Source organism: Bidens hawaiensis, unplaced genomic scaffold, assembly GCF_021521415.1.
Source record: "Bidens hawaiensis isolate Kalapana, Puna unplaced genomic scaffold, B.hawaiensis_p1.1 tig00013130_1, whole genome shotgun sequence".
In the NCBI taxonomy this organism is placed as follows: Eukaryota; Viridiplantae; Streptophyta; class Magnoliopsida; order Asterales; family Asteraceae; genus Bidens; species Bidens hawaiensis.
The window spans coordinates 157,752-183,440 of NW_027492111.1; the positions used below are offsets into that span (position 1 = coordinate 157,752).

At 35.7% G+C, this 25,689-nt stretch overlaps 2 protein-coding genes across 2 annotated transcripts; both read right to left on the reverse strand.

Annotated features, from left to right (window-relative positions):
• Nucleotides 1-10,988: 10,988 nt before the first annotated feature.
• Nucleotides 10,989-15,393, reverse strand: LOC143543516 (uncharacterized). Its single transcript, XM_077035823.1, has 4 exons — nucleotides 14,998-15,393; nucleotides 14,064-14,177; nucleotides 12,659-13,038; nucleotides 10,989-11,429 (listed from the first exon to the last, which is right to left on the reverse strand). Exons 1-4 carry the CDS (start codon nucleotides 15,376-15,378, stop codon nucleotides 11,171-11,173), a joined length of 1,134 nt encoding a protein of 377 aa, XP_076891938.1. The 5' UTR covers nucleotides 15,379-15,393; the 3' UTR covers nucleotides 10,989-11,170.
• Nucleotides 15,394-23,626: 8,233 nt separating this feature from the next.
• LOC143543517 (succinate dehydrogenase assembly factor 2, mitochondrial-like) lies at nucleotides 23,627-25,175 on the reverse strand. Its single transcript, XM_077035824.1, has 5 exons — nucleotides 25,050-25,175; nucleotides 24,855-24,959; nucleotides 24,210-24,336; nucleotides 23,932-24,000; nucleotides 23,627-23,854 (listed from the first exon to the last, which is right to left on the reverse strand). The coding sequence occupies exons 1-5, from the start codon at nucleotides 25,169-25,171 to the stop codon at nucleotides 23,708-23,710; spliced, it is 570 nt and encodes a 189-aa protein (XP_076891939.1). The 5' UTR covers nucleotides 25,172-25,175; the 3' UTR covers nucleotides 23,627-23,707.
• Nucleotides 25,176-25,689: the final 514 nt, after the last annotated feature.

Here is a 25,689-nt window from a genome sequence, read left to right on the forward strand (position 1 = left end):
CATATATCACTTATAGATGGCCCCCCGAGATATCTGGGTCATAACCCGACCCGTTCGGTTAATCGTTCGTTTTTTACGCAAAAGGCGTTTATTTTCTTAATCGGTAAATACGTACTGAGGTGTACCTTATTTTGGCTCAAATGTCACATTCTCCCCCCGTTAGAAAATTTCGTCCCTGAAATTTGATTATTCAACTGTCTTTGTTTGGAAACAGGTGTGGGTATTTCTTTTTGAATTTGGATTTCCGCTCCCACGTGAATTCGGGTCCCCGTTCTGAATTCCATCGAACTTTGACTAGAGAGATTTTGTTGTGTCTTAATTGTTTTATTTTTCCCTCTAATATTTCCACCGGTTCTTCAACGAAATTCAGCTTTTCGTTTATGTTTAAGTCTTTTAATGGCACGATTTCGGTTTCATCGATAAGACACTTTTTCAGGTTCGAAATGTGAAAGACATCACGATAGAACTCAACTCCAAAGGTAATTTCAGTCGGTAAGCTACAGGACCGATCTTAGAAATTATTTCATACGGTCCAATGTATCGCGGAGCTAGTTTACCGGTTTTTCCGAATCGAATAACGCCTTTCCACGGGGATACTTTCAGAAAAACTGTCTCCTATTTCAAAGGATAACGGCTTTCTACGAACATCAGCGTAGCTTTTCTGTCGATCTCGGGCGATTTTTAATTTGCTTGTGATTTTACGGATTTTGTCAGTGGTTTCTTGAATCAAGTCAGATCGTGTAATTTGGGTATCTCCCACCTCAGTCCAGCACAAGGGTGATCTACATTTCCGTCCGAACAGCGCTTCATATGGTGCCGCTTGAATGCTACTGTGATAGCTATTGTTGTACGAAAATTCAACCAGTGGGAGATGTGGATCCCAGTTTCCACCGAAGTCTAGTACACAAGCGCGAAGAAAATCTTCTAAGGTTTGAATGGTTCGCTCAGATTGATCGTCGGTTTGGGGATGGTAGGCGGTACTTAGGTCAATTCGGGTTCCCAAAGCTTCTTGTACGGCTTGCCAGAAACGAGAGGTGAAATGACTATCACGATCAGAAATAATTGAAACGGGTACGCCGTGTCGGGATATGATTTCATTGATGTAGATGTGAGCAAGTTTTTCGGTTGTGTAAGTGGTTCGGATTGGAAGGAAGTGTGCGGATTTGGTTAGTCGGTCAACTATCACCCATATTGCATCATTTCCTCAGGAAGTTTTAGGGAGGTGTGTTACAAAATCCATGGTAATTTGTTCCCATTTCCATTGTGGTATTTCCAGTTGGTGCAACATTCCCGAAGGTTTTTGATATTCAGCCTTAACCCTCGCACAAGTTAAACATTTACTGACATACGTGGCTATATCATTCTTCATACCGGGCCACCAATAATACTCCTTCAAGTCCTTGTACATCTTATCTGTTCCTGGGTGAATGGAGTATCTGGACTTATGGGCTTCATCCATGATCAAGTCACGCAGATTGCTGAAAGTGGGAATCCAAACTCGGTTTTTGTAGTATAGAATTTATTCAGTTCTTTCTTCAAAATTTTGTTCGGTCCCATGCAAGTTTTCACCTTCCAAGTGATCTCCTTTCAGAGCTTCGTTTTGAGCAATACGAATTTGTTCGGTGAGACTGGTTTGGACGATCATTCCAAGTGCTCGGACCCGTAGTGGTTTGATCCTGTCTTTTCTGCTCAAAGCATCTGCCACTATATTAGCCTTGCCCAGATGGTATCGAATCTCACAATCATAATCGTTCAACAGCTCTACCCATCTCCTTTGCCTCATGTTTAGCTCTTTCTGATCGAAAATGTGCTGTTGGCTCTTGTGGTTGGTGTATACTGTACATTTGGTGCCATACAAATAGTGCCTCCAGATCTTAAGTGCAAAAATAACCGCGCCCAGTTCCAAATCATGGGTAGTATAATTCTTCTCGTGCACCTTTAATTGTCGAGAAGCGTATGCTATGACTTTGTTTCTTTGCATAAGTACGCACCCTAAACCTTTCCAGGACGCGTCACAATAAACTACCAGATCATCAGTTCCCTCTGGAAGACTCAATATCGGGGCTTGGCATAATTTCTGTTTCAGCAATTGAAAAGCCGCTTCTTGTTCTTCTCCCCAAACATAAGCACGATCTTTTTGAGTCAAAAGAGTTAAAGGTTGGGCTATGCTGGAAAAATTAGCAATAAAACGCCGATAATACCCAGCTAAACCCAAAAATTGGCGGATTTCTTTCGGTGACTTTGGGGCTTGCCAATTTTTGATGGCTTCAATCTTACTCGGGTCTACATGGATACCGTGTCGGTTAACAACGTGCCCTAGAAATTGTACTTCTTGTAGCCAAAATTCACATTTCGACAGCTTGGCATACAACTTTTCCTGCCTCAACAACTCCAAGATAGTTTGTAAATGCTGCTCGTGTTCCTCCTTGGTTTTTGAATATATTAAAATGTCATCAATAAACACAATAACGAATTTGTCGAGATACGGTTTACAAACTGGATTCATAAGATCCATGAAAACTGCGGGAGAATTAGTTAGTCCGAACGGCATAACTAAGAATTCGTAGTGGCCATAATGAGTTCGGAACGCCGTTTTAGACACATCTTCCTCTTGAATCTTAACTTGATGGTAACCGGATCGAAGATCGATTTTTGAGAAATAGTTTGCCCCTTGAAGTTGGTCAAATGTAAGGCCCCGAACCCGGTGCCCTACTTTAGCGTCGGATTTACTCATAAACACAGTTCTTACAAATCAGAGTTTATTAAAACCTTTCGCGGAATATAAAACGTCAATCATTTGTCACAAAACATTAAATCTTTTCTTTGATACCATAACACAAAACTTTATATTTAAAACATCTTTACTTCTTTCTTCAGATGCCAGCCGTTCAATCCATGCCGTGTGTCATCCTCATGCTAACTCTGTAATCAGCTCACCTGCGTGCATACTAAAAGTCAGCTACGCTGAGTGAGTTCTAGTTAATCAAGCAACTTATCATACAGCCACTTCATACAATATTTACGTATCCGAAGACACATAGTCCACTGTCTAACATGCCACTGTTTAACCACTTAACTACCCCTATAGCTTAACCTCTTAATTACCCCTACCGCTTAGCCACTTGTGCCACTTTATGCCACTTATGCCACTTATGCCACTTTATGCCACTTTGCCACTTGTGCCACTTATGCCACTTGTGCCACTTTAATAACGTATAACGTTATGCCACTTTAATAACGAAAGCACGTATAGGCTTACCCTACCACGTACTGTCGTTATGCCCCTAACACTCTTACTAAACTTGCCACTTCTAACACGTTCTACCTCTACTTGTCTACAACACACTTCCTAGCATTTACATAATAAGCATGTCACATTAACAATCATACACACATAATAACGAGATATTATAAGGGTCTGGTCCCTAACATCACAGATATTATAAGGGTCTGGTCCCTAGTTTTCGAATATTAGAAGGGTTCGATTCCCTCTTCATTACTATACATCCATACATCATACCTCGAGTATTATTAGGGCTCGGTACCCTTTTCGTAACCATACAACCATACGTTATCATTTCTTTCTTTTATCATCTCTATCGTGTTCATACACATAAACATACATAACATACTTACCTTATTCTTAGCGCTGCAAACTGACAGCACGTGCAATATCCGAAGATCGTTCACGCACCATCAAGCAATCATTCATACATAACATTCCTACCTTATACATAGCTTTACAACCTGACAGCACGTGCAATATCCGTAGGTCGTTCACGTACCATCAAGCAATCATTCATACAGTTCACATTATCCATATAAGGCATACACTTATCTCTTAGGATAAGTGTATTAACTATCACATTGAGTATGCACACAGCCCCGAAAACATAACACATAAGTGGGGCTAGAAACTCACCTGGATCCTGTTACGCTCGCCGTTGATCGTAATGCCTTTCTTTAACTGGGCTCGGCTAACTGTATAATATTTACACATATCAATTAACTACTACTACTCGTTTTGTATTTCTATCTATAAATGACCCACAATGAACGGGGTCCGGGGGCAGCGCCCCTGGCAGCGGGGTTCTAGGGGCGGCAGCCCCTAGCGGGGTCCAAGGGGCAGAGCCCCTGGCTGGGGTTAAGCTGCCAGGTCAGCTTGGAAAAATTTTATTTTCGATAACTGCCTTAACACATTTTCCATTAGGTTTTTTAATTTATTTTCTAAACGAACTTCACTTCAGGCGAAGTTAAACCTTAGGCGAACTTGGCTTCAGGCGAAGTTAATCCTCAGGTGAAGTTAAACCTCAGGCGAACTTAGCTTTTAGGCGAAGTTATCCTTAGGCGAACTTGGCTTCAGGCGAAGTTATCCTCAGGCGAACTTGGCTTTTAGGCGAAGTTATCCTCAGGCGAACTTGGCTTTTAGGCGAAGTTATCCTCAGGCGAACTTGGCTTTTAGGCGAAGTTATACCTCAGGCGAACTTAGCTTTTAGGCGAAGTTATCCTTAGGCGAACTTGGCTTCAGGCGAAGTTATCCTCAGGCGAACTTGGCTTTTAGGCGAAGTTATCCTCAGGCGAACTTGGCTTTTAGGCGAAGTTATCCTCAGGCGAACTTGGCTTTTAGACGAAGTTACGCTTGAAGGCGAAGTTACGCTTGAAGGCGAAGTTCATCAGGCGAACTTAATCTTGCAGGCGAAGTTATCGCGCTGCAGATCTGTTTTGCCCATAACTCCTTCGTTTCTTAGCCAAATAACTCGATTTTGGTACCCACGGAATCGTATGATCAGCGCCTACAAACCCCAACCATCAAATCGGCCTAAAATCGACGTTTTAGGGGTCCGATTTGGGCAGTAAGGTTTCGGGTCCGGTTAACCCGTCAAATCCTAACCATTTTCAGTAAAATTAGCTTTGCGGGATTAGTTCTTACCTTACCAACTCAGATCTATCAACAAATCTCGGGTCTCGGCTTCGAATCTTGATCGGTTAGAATGTGTGTGTTTTGAGTGTGTATGGAGTGTGTGTTGGGGAGTTGGTGAGAAATGAAGATATTTTGGGATTTTGGGGGTATTTATATCCCTGAAATCCCATTCTCATTTAACCCATCTCAATTAACCCAAGTCCACAACCCGCATCCATTACCCAACACTAGCCCGACCCATACCAACTCCTATTATATTATTTATTTCCCGATAACCCGAGTAAACTTTCCATCTATTAATAAGTAATATAACTAATATTACCTTAGAAATTTCGGGATGTTACATCAAACAAATCATCTATTCGTGGAAGAGGGTATCGGTTCTTGATGGTAACTTTGTTCAATTCCCGGTAATCGATGCACATTCTAAAACTTCCATCTTTCTTCTTTACAAACAATACCGGTGCTCCCCAATGAGAATAACTGGGACGTATAAAACCCTTATCTAACAATTCCTGTAACTAGTTGGATAGTTCTTGCAATTCAGAAGGTGCCAATCGGTAAGGTGCCTTAGCAATAGGGGCTGATCCTGGGATTAATTCAATACGGAATTCAACCTGTCGGTTCGGTGGTAATCCAGGTAGATCATCGGGAAAGACATCGGGGTATTCACGTACAACGGGAATCTCTTCTATGCCTTTCTCATCAGGGTTCTTTATAGTTACGTTTGCCAAAAATGCCATACAACCTTGACGTAAACATTTCAACACTTTGAGATGAGACACGAGAGGTAATATCGAACTGGACTTCTCTCCTTGTACTACAATCACCTCACCATTCAAAAAGGGAATTTTAACTGTCTTGTCGTTACACACAATCTCCGCCTTATACTTGGTTAACCAGTCCATGCCGACAATAACATCAAAACTTCCTAACTCTACCGGGAGTAGGTCAATAAGGAATGGGTGGTCATTAAGAATAATGGAACAGTTTTGGGCTATTTGGTTGACAGTTATAGAGTTACCGTTAGCGAGTTCTATAGTATAGGGATTTGTTAGTTCACTAACTGGCATGTTACCCAGGGATACAAAGCTAGAGGAAACAAAGCTTCTATCGGCACCAATATCAAATAACACAGAAGCATATTGATCAGAAACAACAAATGTACCTGTTACTACGTTCGGGTCTTGTCGTGCTTCTCTAGACCCGATAACAAACGCGCGTCCCCGAGACGCCCCAGAGGTTGATGCTTGGTTCCGACCGGTGACTGCTCCTTGATTCAGCTTGGGGCAGTTTTTTCTAAAATGCTCCGTGCTACCACATTTATAGCAAGCACGGCAGTTTGCCGGTGCTATGATTTGTTGGATAGGTTGTTGATGAATCGATTGCGGTCTAGGTGGTTGCGGACAACGAGGTTGAGTTGCTTGGGTTGGTCGGTTGACAATTCCCATACTGACTCTACAACTGGGGCCATTATGCCCCGTTCTCCCACACTTCTGACAGATTAACGGCCTGCACTCACCCACATGATGAAAACTACATTTATCACATTTTTGCCATGGTCCCTTGTACCTGTCTCGTTTCACCTCAGAACTACTCATGACATAATTTTGTATTGTCGGGCGAGCACGCTTGCTTGATTGTCCTCCTTGTGATCTCGTCCCGTAGTCAGTTCGTTTTATTCCCGTTGATTCCCCAACCATTTTCAATACTCCACTCCTTACCAAGTCAAAAGTTACAATGCCGGTTTGAGTCACGGCATTCTCAAACGATGTATGACCAATAGCATTCACTAAACTCCTCACTTCCGGGGCTAAACCCCAAATATAACGTTCAATTCGTTTGTTTTCAGGAGTTACTAACCATGGTACTAAACGAGCCAGTTCATTGAAGCGGTTCGTGTATCCCAAATGATCCGCTCCTTTCATTTCCAGGCTCCAGAGTTCATGTTCTAACCTTTGTATTTCGTTCTTTGGGCAGAAATGTTCCAGCATCAGTGTTTTAAGTTCGGCCCAAGTCATATGATTAACCGTATCTTGCCCTCTTATCTGGACAGTAGTGTTCCACCACATCAAAGCGTGATCTGTAAACGTAGAGGCAACGTACTTGACTATGTTTTCCGGTGGACAATTACTAATATTGAGAACAGATTCAGTTTTCTCGATCCATTTAATCAGCCCGTTTGGCCCTTCGATACCTTTGAACTCGATCGGTTTGCAGGCCATAAAGTTTTTAATCTAATATATTCTCTTCGAGGGGGATTAGGGTTGTTATTGTTATTGTTTGGGTTCGATGGGGGATTATTGTTGTTGACATTATTTGCATCAGGTGGGGGATTATTTGCATTGGTAGGGGCATTTGTATTAGATGGGGATTGTTATTTGTAACTGTTTCATTGTTGGTTGGGGGAGCATTATTGATTTGTTGCTGGTTTGTTTGTATATTGGCATTAACACCAGCAGTTACTTGTGTTACAATAAGTGGGATCACTGCCTGCATTTGCCGAGCAATCATCTCGGCTATTTCCCCTCAGTCATAGGATTTACTTTCTTTGGGGCCATTCTATAATGATAAACACATATAAGCCAATTAATACTAATTCCAGTCTATAGCACTGTGTAACAATAATCACAATAAATGTTGTTCAGGTAAACCAGATAACATACTGACATTTTACAAATTGTTCCGTACATTGATATTAAAAGGTACATAGACTTAGCCTGATAAAGGCCAGTGCTTGCATGTATATATCAAAATTTGTCACTAACCTATAAGGGTCAGTTCTTGTAATAATGTACAAAATTGTGCCCCATGTTAACATAACGTACTACTATATACATACATGGAGTATCAAAGATTACGTACACATATCTGTAACATTCTGCAATTATCCATACAAACGATAGGCTAGCCACAAACATAAAAACAACAACACTGTAATCATCCAGTAACAGTTCCACAGTCTAACTGTCACCCTATCCAAACACCAGTGGTGGTAGGTATCTGACTGCTGCAAGTTCAGTACTATCTGATGTAACGTCGATAAGCACCGGGTCACGTCCCTCCTTTCCTGGTTAATATTTGCTATGGCTATCGAGTGGTCTATCACACGGTCAGTCAGGACAGCCATCCAAGAGTTGTTTCCTGCGTTTAGGAAGTCAGGGCAAGGAGTAGGTATACTCAGTCAGGACAGCCATCCAAGAGTTGTTTCATGCGTTTAACCTTGATTAATACCATAAAAACATGTTTTAATTGCTAAAAAACTATCAAAACAGGTTCCTTACCATGTGTATAATCAAAACATGTTTATGGACCATTTTTAGGATTTTTACATGGTTAGGAATGATTTTTAGCAATTAAGACATGTTTTTATGGTATTAATCAAGGTTAAACAAGTACAAAAGTTACTCATTTAAGCTCCTTACCTTAGGGTTTGAAGGATTCTGGAAAAATCAGGTTGCAGCTGCTTGGACCTCAACTTTTATAAATTAGAATGAATAAACAAGCTTGCAAAACAAGTTTTATAAAAAAAATGGGGGGTGGGGTGCTGGTCCGATCGGGATTTTTAATGGGCCCCCTTTGGGCTATTTTGGCCCAATATTCTGATTTCTCAAGCCCAAACACGAAAAGCCCAGTCCAAATTTTGTTCGGTTTTTGGCGTGAAAAACTTATCGGGTGCGTTAAACAGTGCGAAAACGAGTGTTTTTCGGCTAGTTTTGAGTAAAATTATAAAAACATACTATATGTTTGTAAAAATCAAAAATATTTTCACGGATCGCTTAAAACATTTCAAATAAGTGTTTGGTAAGTCTTTTTCGGCTTATTGGATGATACAATGCTTGGTTTGTAACTATCTTTCGCATTTAAATCTATAGCGGGTAGTTAAACGAGCATGTTTTCGTTTAACTTGTTTGCTATCGAACTAAGGCCATATTACTAATTTTTTAGCTTGTATAGATCGTATATCACTTATAGATGACCCCCCGAGATATCTAGGTCATAACCCGACCCGTTCGGTTAATCGTTCGTTTGTTACGCAAAAGGCGTTATTTGCTTAATCGGTAAATACGTACTGAGGTGTACCTTGTTTTGGCTCAAATGTCACACTTAACAGGCTTCCACAAGTCGTATAGTAATTTCTTGGCCCGTAAGATCCAAAGCTTTAATTTAGCATGATCAACTTTGCTATCTAAATGGGGTTGCAGCACAACTTGTTCTTGTTTACATACCACTTCATTATAATCGTTTTGGGTGATATGTTATGAAATGAAAAGATTAAATAGCTTATTGGATTACATCGAAACAGAAGGCAAGCGGGCCTTCTACTTAATCAGTTTTATTTATATTTCCACGATTATAGTAGAAAATAGAAAAGAAAAGAAAGAACGGAAGAAAAATAGAATATGTGTAATATTACCAAATGACCATCGTACTTAATCAGTTTTATTTATATTTGTATATTTTAATTAAAATTATTAGTATTAATAGGTGTAAAATTTAAATAAGAGTCAAAATATACGAATGTGAATCGTGGAAATATGGACAACGTAGGCCATTCATGGGCACTCGTATCGTATCGTATCAATTGGTCCACAGCTTGACGGACCACCCTCTCTTGACCAGGGTCGGCTTAACATCTTCGGAGGCCTAAAACTAACTAAAATGTTGAGGCCTTTTTCTTTCATTTTCTTTATACGTATAGCGCTAGAGAGTATACAAGAATTATAGAATATGAATGATATGCGGTGATAATGGCTATGAAGCAATCCTTCTTGCTTGCGGTCCATCATTTCTAATTCTCAAGTAACTTTACTTTCAAAATCTCATAATACATAACTTCTATTTAAAATGGAGGCCCTATAAAAATAGAGGCCTAAAGTCATTGCCTCACTTAACTTACCCACGAGACGACCCTGCTCTTGACTTTAGCGACGGACTATGATTTATGGCTATAGCATCACATCATGCTTTTCTTAAACATGGCTCTAGACTCTTCGGTTTAAACACAATAAATAAACAACCATTTATGTGATTGACTAATTTTAAACATAAATCGTGTTACTGATTTTAAAAATGATACTTGTACAATATTTGAGTTCATTTAAAAAAATAAAAATAAAAATCTAGTTCAGTATATAATTCTTGTTTAGCTTGAATTCATACATCACACTGGTAGGTAAGTAGGTTATCTAATAAAAAGAGTTTTATTATGATTAAATAACAAAAGCCCAAAGTGATAGAATTAGGGTTATTTGTAATCTATTTATATTCTATATAAAAGAATAACACTTTTTGCTAATATGTCACGCCACGTTGCATAATTTTGTTTGGCGTTGCCACCATTGAAAATGCATGTGTGTATGTAATATGTATTCATGTTAATGGTTTTATAGTTAAAATTGTTTATTCATTGTGTACATGTTTGTATGCATCAAACCTTCAAATCTTAGCTGCAAACGCATTGACAATCCATAACCAAATAAAATTCATGTAAAAATCGGTTAGCCAAAGCACGATCAATTATTCTCTAATAACTTAAATTCTGGTTTTCAATTCAGCGGGGGCACAAAAAAACGAATTTAAACATCTCGTAATACCGCTACAAAAACACAGTCTCCCATAGGTGAGGATGACGAACTTCAAAGTCAACTATATTGCCAAAAGTCCTCTAAAGAACGCAAATTTCTAAAAGAGAGTCCATAAATACTAATGAAGGGGAACTCTTTTGGTATATCCAGAACACCCGCAACTTAAATCCACACATTTGACTCATTTAGGGTTGCGAGCCTACTCGAACTCGATAAGTAATATTTGAGCTTAGACTTATTTATCAAACAAGCTTATTATGAGACAAGTTCAACTTAATCACGTATTCACATGAGACATAAATCAAGTTCACTAAATGTTTTACTGCACCAAAGTGTCCCCTATGTCCAACAACAGATGAGGTTCCTACTTGTTACTTTCAAGACTCAAACCAACCATCTTGTATAATGTTCAAACCAGACCAACTCTATGACACATTTTAGACCTATTCCTACATAGTCACTGAATGAGGACATGATGACATATAACATGTACTGAAAAATATAGATCATAAAACGTAAACCGAATAGCATTTCAATGCATTACTTAGAAAATCAACACATGTGCATGCTTGCAAGAAACTATAATTTTGCAAACTGTCATCATAAACTACCACTATATCCACGTCATCACGTTCCAAGGTCAGCTATCTTTTCCAAGCGGTCAACGATTTATGTGTGTGCCTCCAACAAATGGGTGATAAGATGAAATGGGCATAGAAGGTTGTGGTTGCACGTATGTTGGTCCACTGTAAGGAGGTGGAGTCGAGCCATAGAGAGGCGTTGGTGTGGCAGGGTAAGGGTTGTGGCCATAGGTCCTATCAATATGGTTCATAATGGTTTGTAGGGCAAAACCGTTAAATCCAGCATTAAAACTAGCTGTTTCATCATGAGTAGGATACACTTCAGGGGTTGTAATATGCCTGTAAAACAATTATACAAAAAATGGGTTAGATTAAATATATAAAAAACAAGTCGTGCTTGGGTTGTACTAAAATTAAATAGTTGTTTGTCAACCCATCTAAAATTAGTATAATAAAAATAAAAGACGGTTTATAAGTTTAAACCGCCAACCCGTTTAACATGTTTACAACTTGATTGCAACTCATTTACAGCTTGCCAACCCGTTTTGACTAGTCAAACTGCCAACCCGTTTAACATGTTTACAACTTGATTACAACCCATTTACAGTTTGCCAGCCCGTGTTGACGAGTCAAACTGCCGACTCTTTTAACATGTTTACAACTTGATTGCAACTCATTTACAGCTTGCCAACCTGTTTTGACTAGTCAAAGTGAGTCAAACTGCCAATCTGTTTTAACATGTTTACAACATGATTTCAACCCATTTACAGCTCGACAGCCCAATTTGACCAGTCAAACTGCCGACCTGTTTAACATGTTTACAACCCATTTACAGCTTGCCAACCCGTTTTGACTAGTCAAACTGCCGACTCGTTAACATCTTTACAACTTGATTACAACCCATTTATAACTTGCCAGCCCGTTTAGACAGTCAAACCGTTTGACCCGTTCATCACGGTTGTGTTCTAGTTACATGGTTTGAACTTAAAAACATAATACAAGATTCAATACTCTGAACTAGTGTTAAATTTTGTTCATAATGGGGTAGTCAAAATAGTTTAAAGTTGACCAAATATTGGTCAGCATACTCAAATGTTTACAACCTTCTTAACTGTTTCCATAATTAAAGGCCAAATCTTTACTAAACCCATATTTTCTATACTAATAAGGAATTATAATGTTTTATTCAAATATTTACATTCTGATTGTAATAATATTATTGGATAATAATAATCAACACATTAAATAAAAGACAAATCTTCACTAAACCCATCTTTTCAATATTGATAAGAAATAATATTGTTTCATTCAAAGATTTAGACTCTCCTTATAATGATGTTATTTAATGTAATCATGATCAACACATTAACTACTTATAAGAAAATTAAAAAAGGACAAAAAGTGTTTGCATGTCAACCCATCCCAACCAACCAGCTTGTTTTGACCCGTGTTAAAAAATGTAACGTCTAAACCCAAATCCATTTGGACCCCATTACTAAACCCGCCCATCTAGTAACATAAAACCAAAAGAAACAACCTAAACCGCAACAAAAGGCCAAAATCAGTACCTTGGATACAGTTCTTGAAGATAGTTGGGATAATCATTAGAGAAGTATGGTGGCTGATTCTCTGCAGGCTGATGTAGATTAACATAAGCATGCGGGTCTTGACAGATGACAGATGGACGGTGATGATGTGGAAGTGGATGTGGATTAAACTCATCATCATGAAGGAATTGAGGCCTGTTTGGTTGTTGTGAATGGTTATGCGGTGGCCTCGCCATATAAGGTTGATACCGCGTCTGTAAAGGTGGCATCCGAGGCACGGGTGCAACATTAGGTGCTGGCGGTGGGACCCACGGTCCTTGTGCAGCATTGGGCACTTGTAGGTGTAGTGTAGCAGGTGATGGTGCTACAATTGGTTTAAACAGCAATAGAAGGTCTCTTACCTGTAATTAAATGTTTAATTATTGATCACATGTCTAAAACGAGGTTTAACGTTGACTTGATTTCTGAGGGGCAAAAAAGGTGAATTTGGTTAAATAAATCATTCAAAAATTTAAGCCTCCATTATATTGAGGGCCATTGTGAAAAAAATAAACCCAAAATCCCTGGACTTGATTTTCCATAATTAAGGAAAAAGAACTCCTTTTAAATAGGTCTAGGGACCTAATCATACAAAAAGGAGAACCTTTTCATTATAAAATTTTAATAAATTCAGGAATCTAATTATTCAAATAAGGATTATGAAGGGGTAAATTACAGATTATGCCCTTTAGGTTTGGGGTGAATTGCGGATTATATCCTTCAACTCAATAAGTACATTGACCGCCCCAAAAGTACATATGTTGTCACACTTTTCGTCCTTTCCACTAATAGACGTTAGATTTGTTTGTTAAATACAGTCATGCGAAGTACCTGTTCATTTTACCCTTTTTAACATATATGTCAGAAAAGGACTTTTTAACGTTTATCATTAAGTTTTAAAAGTTATGAGATCTAAATGTCTATCATACCATTGTTTTAACACAGAAAGTAAAGTTGATAATCAGAGTAAATTACACCATTCATCCTTTAGATATCTACCAACTTGCAAATTGTATAAACTAATGTAAGTACAAAAAAAAATCCTTTATTTGAAAAGTTGTAACACATAACGTCCTTTCGACTAGCGGACGTTAACTTTTTCTGTTAAGTTCAGTCTTCTGCAATGCACATGAGGGTATTTTGGTCATTTTACCCTTATATAGAAAGTGAAGTTGATTTTCTTTTCATGAAAATACCTGAATTATTACTAAAATGCTAACCTTTTTATAAAGATCATGCGAAGGTAGGCAAAATGACAGTGTGCAAAACAGGTGCAATTTTGTTGTGAAATGTAGTTAGCGTGTATTTAAATAACAAAAAATCAAACCTTACTACATACTTTCAACTGAAAATGTATAAAGTTTCATAGGAAAAAAAACGGCTTTACCTGGTGATCATTAAGTTCTGGTGCAAACTTGGAGCCTTGATAATTATCTTTGATAGCAGTTCTAAAAGTATTTAAGGGTAGTGGAAGACAGTCCTGGCAGATTTTGAATTTAACCTGCACAATTATTAAACTAATTAACATGAAACAGTTATAAATTACATTTTTTCTCTAAATCTATACAAGTGATGACATAATAACATAACAACAGCATCAATCAACTATATAAGTAAATTCTTGATTTTTGTGGCAATTCTTTAGTAATTGCTCAAACAACCTCTAGTCACATTCTTTATGTGGATTGTCAAAGACGTGGAAACAAAGTAAGGACAAGGTCCATTCGGTTATGTTTTATCTCTAATAAGTCAAGTAGACAATTAACTAAACGGAGTCTTCTTGTTCGTGTTCCTTCATTTAGAAAATTGACGTGTTTGTGTCGTTTATGTCCATTCGTTAAGAGTACAATTGTACAAACAACTGGTTCACAAATGTAAACGAATATAACTAAACATAGATAAACAAGCATAAGTGAGCTAAAACAATAAAAAGTAAGTGTGAACAATGTGTTGTGCTTAAAAGGTTATTAAAACTAAACTAAAAATGAGCCAAAAAAGTTACGAATATATTAACAAACGTAAAAGAACGTAAACGTGCAAACATAAACAAAGGTTCATGAACATAAATGAACAAACGAAACATGTGTTCATGTTCGTTCGTTTACCTAAATGAACAAATGATTTGTTCATGCTCGTTCGTTTATTAAATACAAACATAAACATACTTCCCGCTAGACGATTCACTACATGTTCGGTTCGTTTGCCACCTGTCTAGAATGGTACAGTCATCTAAGATATCCTAGATTCTTTTTATTAACAAATCATTATCATCATCATCATCATCAAATTTGATGTAACTCTAATTGAATAATAAAACATACCTGTGCCGGAAACCTTCCGCCAAAAGCAGTCGGTTGCAGGTTCATGCCGCCAGTAGAAATCGCCTCATACACACCATAAAGGTACTTCACATCAAAATCAAAAAGAAAAAGCTTTGTACCAGGTTTTATCTTCTCAACAACTTCCCTTCTTCCAAAAGGAAGCCCAAAAACACGGTTTACATAACACTCAGGTTTTGTATTTCCATTACACATGAATATATAACCTGATAATTGCTCTTTATTCTGTGTAGCAGTTTCATTGGAATTAACAGCATGAGCCATACCAAGTTCTAATGATGAATTAGCAACATTTGTAGATACATTGCTCGTCAATTTCCTAATGTTTTTCCGTCTGTTATTTTTGCCATTTAATTTGGCCATGAGGAAAGCTGAAAAACCAAAACAATAGCCTAAAACAATTTTCAAAATTATATAAATTCAATACATTGAAGGCATTGCATGTGTCTATTATATAAAATGCATGTAAAACATGTTAAAAACCTAAAAACACATTGGTGAAAAGTTTTTATAACCAAACTTTTGTTTCTTCTATAATATAACTTCGTGTTTGTATGATCACATAAATCCAAGCGTGCTGACAATTCAGTCAAATTTTGATAAAGAAAACGAGAAGATGACAACCAATTTGATACATATCTTCAATCCAGTCACATTCTGCTAAACTGTCATCATTGATGCATGATGTGAATATATTCATTCCTCTTCTTCCTGTTCGTCCTTATTCTTCATTTCCATACTCTGCCAGCTCGAAACAAAGACAAGATAAATGCAGAACACTTATCTTAGCTCTGTTTCAAGCTGCAAAAGTCCGAAACGTAAGCACAAAGACGAACAAGAAGAAGAGTAATCTATTCACACCATGCATCAACGGTAACAATTTCGCAACGCGTGATTGCATTGAAGAGTTGGATCAAATCAGGTATCATATTTTGGTTCTCTTTATCACGCTTTAACTGATTGCCAACACTATTGAAATTTAGATGATCATACAGACACGAACACTCAAAGCAAACCCTAACTAAGGTGGATAACAGTAATCGTGATCATCTAGTTTAAGTTTCGGTTTACGAACTACTATCGCCTCAATTCCTACCAAAAACTACTAAACCGAGTCGCATAAGCATAACTAAATAATCATTTCTATATGAATAATAAAGCGAACAAATGCGTTACAAAATCAATGGAAGAATCTCAAATTGCAATGGGCAGAAGATGATAATGATGATCGAAAGAGAAAGAGGATAAATTACCTAAGAGATCAAAGCTGGAAGAATTAGATAATTGCAGAGAGTGATGGTGATTCTAGGGTTACAATGGCGAAGAATTAGATAATTGAATTATGAGAATTTGGGAATCAATTACTATTGCTATTTAATAAGTTGTTAGGTTCCATTGCGTTTTAATATCTTTGGGTGTTGTAAACGGGTCGAGTGAGATCGTTTAACTTAAACATAAGCTTCACAGCTCTTTTTTATTGTGTTTGAATCAAATATAAATTAAATTATCATGTTAATTGTGTGAATCAAGCAAGATAATTATACATATAACATAGTGTAATTATAGTGAAGTTCTAGATTTTATCCCCCGTATTACGGGGTTGTTTTATATTATTCGTTTTTAATATTTATATATGTATATTTGAATTTTAAATTTTATTTATTGTAAAAAGTTAAAATTAATATACTTGAGGTTTGATGATGAAATGGTTTCACAAATAAATGACATGCTATAATCCGGTTTAAAAGATATCTGGGTTTGGTGATACCCATTACCCGTTTATTTTCTTTATAATAAAATTGTTTCTTAATTTTAAATAATATTTTTTTAATAAAATAGGATATTAATTTTTAGTATATCCCTATTATATAGGATTTTCATATCAAATAATTGGAAATATTAATTTTTAATTTAATGAGAGGCTATAACCCGTTTAAGAGCTATTTGGTTTTGGTAAGACCCATACCATGAATTTGGGTTAAATCAATGAGAGGACTCTATTTAAAAATCAAGCAATCTGGTGGCTTCCATAAAAGGGGGGAGCAACCACATCACGACACATAGGATTTTAGGGTTTTCGTTTATATATATTATAGATAATATAGTTACATAATTACACTAATTAATTCCCACAGTTAGCACGCTTTTTGAGTTTGTAAGTTAACTTTTCCCCTTATTTATTAATTATTTTTTTATTTACAAACATGTATATATTGATAGCAGTATATAATTATATATTTGCTATTTTTGTTGTAAGCATCTTATTTAGTATAATTACATATATCTGGCATGATCTAGGATAGGAGCTCGTGAAGACGAAGGATTAGAGTCTGAGAAACTTTAGACGAGGTTATATTTTTGCTAGACTTTGCTTGTCATTCTATGCGCACGGTCACACACACACGCCATCTTGGGTTTACGGTAGTATTCTAATTATGTGTTTTTTAAAACCATCACCACTAACACACGAGCACTATATATTTGTATACTATGCTTTTTTATGCAAGTCTTGATTAGAGTTGGGAGTCTAACTAAAAGCAACATTTTTATTCTTTTGGATAGAAGTATTGCTTGTCTCCATCTCTCACTCCCCAGACTTTATAATATTTGTGGGAATATTACTGGGTATGGTTGTTGTTGTATATAAATCATATTGAAGTTCGGCATATTATGGGCTTGTTTATCGAACGATCTTTGATTTAAGCCCAGGTTGTTTACATTCGAGCTTGTTTAAATTAAGCTCGATTCATTGTTTAGAGAGTTGATCTTCAATAGCTCAAAAGTGGCATGGCTCACCCCCGTCATTTTTTTTCTTTTAACTTATATTTATTTTACTTTTGTTATAAAATAATATAGTGGTGTAATATTGCAGATGTAGCTAGGATAAAAATAACAAGTTCAATCACATTTTAAGATCGGTTAAATGACATAAGACTATATAGAGAGTGAGGAACAAGATTTATAACGTTTAAAGCTCTTATATCATAAATTCTGATTTTATACTTTTGTGTTTTTAATAAACACGATTATATACAAAGAAAACTTAAAATGCTTATGAGCCTTAATCCTAACATGTTGAGCCCTAACGCACAATACCTAGCACTTTTGTAAGTAGGAAGCTCTAAACTTTACTTATATCATGGTTATACACTTAAAAATATAATTTCACAGTGCAATAAGCTAATAAAGTAAGAAACATAAGCTGATTATTTTGAACCCTGATCAACTATTTAAGAACTAAAATTATCACCATCTTAAGACTATTAAAACCATCTTATTATACATCTGGACAAACTTGATGTGAAATAGAAGTAAAAATGCTACATCATATTGGATCAATAAACGTTGCTCGAATAAAATCTAAACCTTTTCTTTCAAACTGTCATCATCAACAGGCAAAAACCAAGCAAAAATCAGCAGAAAAAAAAATATTAATTCTAATGTTTTATATTCAATGAACAACTATAAAGCCAAACATCAAATAAAGAACAAAAAAAATGAATAAGGAGGAAACTCACAGAAGAAGTACTTGTACTTAAAGGAAAATCTTTAAATCGTTGCAATGTGATGGTAAAATTTTAAATCTTTTACAAATAAAGCATACCTCTCTTGGATTAATAGTAACCATGTGAGAAGTAGCATTTCTATCATAAGTAACTGGTTCAGTGCCATAAAAACACAAAATCTATATAAACATTTGCTAAAGATCTAAGCTAAACCAACCAATACATATGCAACTATTTAAATAAAGAATACATGCATAAAGATCTAAGCTAAAATCAATCAATAGTTAATAATAATTTAAAAACATGAGAAACATTATCTTTGAAAGGCCAAGAATGAATCTCTATTGAACACTTCAATTATTAAAATAATTGTATGCCATCAGATTTGTAAATATTCAAAATGTTAATTATATGTGAAACTAAAACTTACAAATATTAGTTGTAGACAGAATTCAGAGGAAGATGATGGAGAAAATGCGAAGAATGCATCTTAGAGCATTCCCATCCTATCCCCTAAATTTGCATGACGAGAGTTTGTAAATTATAGGGTGGGGTTTTGAGTGACTGTGAGTATAAATTATATGGTGAGGAGAGAAAATGTAGTGATTTTTTGTATATTATAGAGTAGAGAGAGAAAACTATAATAGTAAAAGTATTAGAAAATATTATTTAATTAAATAGAAGAGAGAAATGTAGTGTTTTAGTGTAATTATAGAAATGGGGATGGATGATAGGTTGGGAATGCTCTTAGAATGTATATTATATAGTATATATATAAATTTTTAGTTTTGTAAAACCTGTTAAGTTTAGTAAGATTATAAATTTCATAATAATTAGAATAACTAATATCATAATTACATTAATAAGTTATGCAAATATAAAAGCCAAATAGTTAATATTTTTAGAATAAATTTGAAATATTCAAAATTTTTAAAGTCATTTTGCAATAAAAATGATAAAAATTTAAATATTGATAACCAAAGAAATTTTAGCAAATTCAATATATTCATAGTAACATAAAATATATGTTAAATGTTAAATTCGTTAAGTATGGGGAGTCAATAAAAGGAAGAACATAATGTATCAAGAAACAAACATATTCTATAACACGTTAATTATGTGTAAATTGAATGACTTGGTGTATTGTGCAAAAAAATAGGGAATTTATTTACAAGAAATGGGAATTTAGAAATTTGAAAGAATTCATATGAACAATATATTCAAAATTAGGAATTATCATTCTGAATTGTACATAAATTAACACACTAACACATTTGTAACATTAGATGATGATTTTAGGGGGAATTGAACTCTAATAACAAATGTGTTTGTGAGAACGGCTGAATGGAAAACTAATAACAAAAAAGACCTAAATTAACAAACTAATATAACTCAAAAATGGAGAAACTGGAACTTGAAAACCAAAGATTTGATGAAATTGAACCGTAATAACGCATCTGGTTGTGAGAACGGCTGAATTGAAACGTATAACAAAATTAGGATATAATATTGAATAAATTGAATAAATTACCTAACTTAACATACTAATTGAAAACCTAATCAGACAAACAAAAGGATCGATTGCAACTTGGAAACCAAAGAGTTGACGAAGAAGATGGAGGGACTGAAGATGGATTACCAAAATTCTTTCAAATTGTTGATTGAAACTCAAGAATAACATAGGAAGATAAATGGGCACGTGAGAACGGATGGAGGAATGAACGAAGAATTTAGGGTTAACGAAGGATATTGGAGCAGGTGGATATATGTTTCTGAAAATCAATCGGGTTATACCAAAAAGAAAGCGGGTGCGTGCCATATTAACTAAAATAGATTTAACCTAATTAGATAAATAAGTGGAAATGATAAAAATGGAAATTGAATGAGTTGGAGACCTATGTGAACATGCTATTTGAATGCCATGTAGATGCATTGTTATACTTTAATAGTGTAGTAAGATTATACTATAGACATTTAGATATGCTAAAGCGCATACTACGAGTCAATTTGAGTCAGCTCAACTCATATAGCAGGTCAATTTTCAATTTATAAAACAAGTCAATTTAGATCTCTATCATAAAAACTGCTAATTTAAAATAGCATACTAAGTTGATAACTTGTAATATAATATTATCTAAGAACAATTAGAAAGTTTGACGCCACAAACTGTTTTTTATATATATTGATATACATTAGATACTTTCAACCCCAAGCATAAAGTTTCTTTCTGGCCGAATGGTAAGTTGGGAAGTTTGAATGTTGTATTATATATTAGGCTTATTTATATATTTAAACTGGTTCGAGTTTAGGACAAGCAAGGGGTTAGCTCGGGTGGGTCCTGGTCTGTGACGAACTTTATTTCCTTTCGACAAACTTTCTTTTCCTTTTGACACTTGTATCACATTTACTATAAATAAAAAATTGAAATCGAAAAAGATTGCAAGTAAAAAATTGAAAGTGGTATGGAAATTATTATTATTATTATTATTATTATTATTATAACAATAGATAAGTTTCATTAAGCCTTGATTAGGTCACTTAGTGGCCCTTACTTGTCAATTGCATTTTGTTTTTTAATTTTTTTGTTTCTTTGTTTTTTTATTGTTTTTTAGTTCTAGTATCGTAACAAAATAGTGGAAGCCGATCAAACGTCAACTTTGTGGTTTTTTGTTTGATTGGCTTCCGCTATCGTAACAAACGTGATGGAAACCGACTGATTCCGCTTAGACTCCCCGCGTCAACGTCTGGGACCGACAACGCTCGAATTTACCAATGCCCGAGTTTACCGACGGACACCACCCCATTCTTGCACCTCAATTTTTATATTATCCGTTTTTTGCTCTGGTGCCGTAACGAAAACTGATCGAATGCCAATTTTGTTTTTTTAGTTCCGATATCTTAACGAACGTGACGGAAACCGACCGAATTCACGTAGACTCATCGCATTTTGTTTTAAATTCCGTAGCGTAACGCACATAACGTAAACCAATCAAATGCCAATGTCTTTTTAGCTCCGGTACCGTAACGACCGTGACACAAACCGGTCAAATTTCGTACACTCACCGTCTCAACGCCCGGGATCAAGAACGCTCGGATCTTCCCGGCGTCCGGGTTGTACAGACCGACGCCACCCATTTGTCGACCTCAATTTTTATATATATTTTTTGTTGTTAGTTACGATATCATAACGCACGACACTGAAATCGATCGAATTCGCGTCGAATTATCGCCTCAACGCCCGAATCGACAAGACTTGGGTTTTACCAACCTGCCCGGCGCAACGCGCTGAGTAAAGCTCTAGTTATACAATAGTCACAATTGTAACACCATACTAACTTCCGTAAACCACATAACCATCACCACCCTATTTCAAAGATTGTACATATCTTTCAAAATAACCAAATACAAATTGCGAGTAACTTAATTTACCATCCCAATTTTTAATAATAGAATCCTTTCTAATACTCTTAAAAGAACAACTGAGCATGTTCTAAAGTGAAAATATCAGCAACGTCTGTTTCAATCAGCATACGCATCTTTTGATATAAATCTTCAGGATCAAAGAATCCTCGACAACCAAGATCTTAATTAGATGCACAAAAATCACCAAAATACTTTGATACCTCACTAACAAGTGACTTATAAGCATATCGTAGTTGATCCGAAGAAAAACATGTGGAATTGATTTGGTCACACTTGTGAGTTAACCAGTCGCGATTAAAAGTTTCTATTCTATGAGTTTTGAGAAATCCAACCACGGAATATTCTTCTTCTAGACTGTAATAAGAACGAACGAAAGATAGAAACTTTTCTAAAAAGCCCATTAGATTTGGGGGTCACAAATCGAGTTAGCAACTTATATGGAAACAAGAGCATGATATTTGCACCATCGTTATACAGATATTAAATATATATGGTTGTCGGTAGTTGTAAATTTTTGTCTGTGTATAAATCGGAATTAATTGTTAGGTAAACTTTAACTTCAATCCTTTTCCTATCACTTCAGTTTATACATCTTTCCTCCTCCTTAATCAAAATACCACTTAGGTGCTACACTTATGCAAATATTGTTCCGTGTAGAGGCTCATTTATATTGAAGACACAATAAAATTTAAGCAGACAACCACCATAACTGCATAAACCGATAAACGTCTATACATATTGCTACAAGAGTGAAACATTAATTGGTTTGTAACCGTACAACAGTGTCTCTCACTCTATAACTGGTAAGGACCATAGGTACAAATGTTTATGTAATTATCAGGGTCATAAAGTGGTTAGTAACCGTACAACCGTCACACTCTCTCACTTTATAACCAGTAAGGACTAGGTACAAGTGTTTATATAATTATCAGGTTTCTCTTCATAAAAACTAGTTACGTAATGAAAGCGTTTTATATCAACAAACATGAACTTCCTTACAGAACCAATCGTGATTAAAACTCGAGTTCCCAAGTTTTGACAAATCCACACTATTATTAAGCAAATCCAACTACATACGTATCAAGTTTCAATTTCATTATCCTTCCAGACTATAATAAGAACAAAGGATAAAAAGACTTCTAAACAAGACATCACATCTGTGGATTCACAAATCAAGTAAGCAAATTTATAGGGAAACAGGCAAGTAGGCAATTCATAAATATGGTCGTTGGTAGTTGCAAATGTAGGTGTGTAGAGATATCAATATTAACTATTTAATAAGTTTTCACTTAAACCATTTTATTATCATTTAGTTTACATCTTTCCTCCTTGTATTTAAGAAAAATAAACAGTTTGGCTCCCTGCATTTATGCTGATATTCTATAATATCCTAATATAATCAAACATTCAATGTAGATGATCATTTTAAAGGATTGTTTTCAACCTACCAAACATAAAACTATCCAAATAGTTTATATTACAAAGCTCACTCGAAATTGGTTCGGTTTGTAAACGAGTAAGCTGTTGCCCGCTTAAACGGAAGACAACTTTTAACATTTCATAGCCAAATAAAATAATTCAATCTTTTAAGCCAAGGCTCTTAACAGCCCTAGCCCAACATAAGCGATCATATTGATGTATAAATACAACAATCTTGTTTAGCTAGGATACAAATGCATTATTTGGGTTATATTGTAACAGCTTTATTATTGTGTTTATTACATATAAAATAAACTTACTGGTAAACGGAGTTATAAAAACAATTACTGATTACCAACAATCGGGCTATCGCGACCCTTTTTGAAATCATCCCATCCTCTGACCCATGGCTGCCCGGGTGTGGCCCGTGTCTGTTGAGAAGCGTAGTTGTCGAGGTTGTACATTACCTTACTACGCACCTCGGTGAATACCTAATTATACAAAATAGAACAAATAAGAGCGAAAACAAACATTATAATTATTCATGTTTAGTGAATGTGTAACTCACCGGGTTTGTGTTGATGAGTTCGGGCGGTTGCTCCTGCCCGGTTAACCATTTCCATAAATCTGGATTTTCCTGCAGGCATCAGAGTAATATGAAAATATTTAGGTAATGTTTGGTATCACATTTTGGAAGTGATTATGTGATATGAAATAATCGTAATCATGCTAGCAATTGTAACAAAAGTTTTTAGCAATTATGCAATAAGAAAATATATGTTTTATGAAATGTTCAAATGTGTATTAACAAAAGCATAATTTGATAACAATAATTGCAAAACTTACAAGATTAAGGACATCAACAAGTGCTTTAATCCCTTTTTCATCCAAAGATTCAATGTGATTCTCGACCCAACTACCCAAAACCAGGTCCAGCTCTAGAAACCCCCTTTGTTTACTCCTATACACCAATCTATATCCAATTCACAAAATATGAAACCAGAATTCCTCATTAATCACACTTATGAACACATTTCCGATCATAAACATAGGCATGTAACGAACCGAACGTTCATAAGCTGTTCTGCATAAAGTTGGTTTAAATTTTAATAAATACATAAAAGTGGCTCGTTTAAATTATATTATATTTAATTGGTTATTTTGTATTGAAAAAGATAAATCATCGTGATCGTCCAAGAGAGTTTGGTCTATTATGTTCATTTGTGTTTGTTAAATTATTATGTGCCTTTAAGTTTTGTTTGATTATGCTAGTTGGTGTTCATTTACTCTCGTGAGCAATTCATTTACATTTTAAACGAACAAACACAAACAAAAATATTTGTTCGATTATACGTCGGCTAAAGTTATTCAAATCGCAAAAACTAGGGCTTTGGAATCGAGAATTCCTCATTAATCATACTTATGAAAACTAGAATTCATTCTTCGTCATTAATCACACCTTCCAGATCATATACATATAAATAATCAAACCTGTTCACTAATCGCCGCTTGCTTTCTTCATCAGCCAAATCGAAATCCAACGACTCGACACCGGTATTCAAAGAACAGAACCGATAAAACGAATTAACAGACGGCCTGAAAAGCGTATAACAACATCAATAGACTATCGAAATCAAGCTAAACATAAGCACAGGTACTGAATCTACAACTTTTAATTTGTTTCACCTGTAAAGTGATTGATACTGGACGATTTCCTTTGACGGTGCGACGGCGTGGAGACGAGGCGCAGCTGGTGAATTAATGAAGCGAGAAATGGAGGATAACAAACTCCTTCGCAAACTCGTCATGATTTGATTTGGTTTGGTTTTGACTGTGAGTTGAGAGTTAGGTTTTGGTTGTTGATGTGTTTTGGTTTCAGAGATTCGAGAGGTGGCGTGGCGGTTGTTTTGTGAGTCGTCGTAATGCACCGTGGCGATATTGTAGCCGCTTGGATCCACAACGTACAAGTTGTTAATGCGATGAGGATGATCGATATGCAAATATTGTTTGTACGATTTACAATTAAACTTGTCAAGTTACATCAATTGCATTTTTGTTTTGTTTATGGGTTAATAAATTTTTTAATACTAAAATTTAAAAACATTAGGGAAAAAAACTTTAAACCAGTAAAGGAGTTACATCTCACACACCGATACATAAAGAACAATGACGAATAAAGAGCATGGTGTTTCATTCTCATGATTTTCATACTTCATTTGTCACATCATCTCATGCAAAGACTTGATGTGCATTGCCTTATACGTAATACGTTTGTACCGTATGACCATGTAGGATCATCAGAAGCACTAAATACACTCCTAAACAT

Bases quoted from the DNA above. Each gene is read 5' to 3' on its own strand.
- LOC143543517 (XM_077035824.1), bottom strand. From the start codon at position 25,171: ATGACGAGTTTGCGAAGGAGTTTGTTATCCTCCATTTCTCGCTTCATT. The intron at 24,337-24,854 runs GTTTGATTATTT...AATTGGATATAG, and splicing joins AAGCGGCGATTAGTGAACAG to ATTGGTGTATAGGAGTAAAC. The intron at 23,855-23,931 runs GTGAGTTACACA...TTGTATAATTAG, and splicing joins AACTCATCAACACAAACCCG to GTATTCACCGAGGTGCGTAG.
- LOC143543516 (XM_077035823.1), bottom strand. From the start codon at position 15,378: ATGGCCAAATTAAATGGCAAAAATAACAGACGGAAAAACATTAGGAAA. The intron at 13,039-14,063 runs GTAAAGCCGTTT...ATTTAATTACAG, and splicing joins CAGAACTTAATGATCACCAG to GTAAGAGACCTTCTATTGCT. The intron at 11,430-12,658 runs GTACTGATTTTG...ATTGTTTTACAG, and splicing joins CTTCAAGAACTGTATCCAAG to GCATATTACAACCCCTGAAG.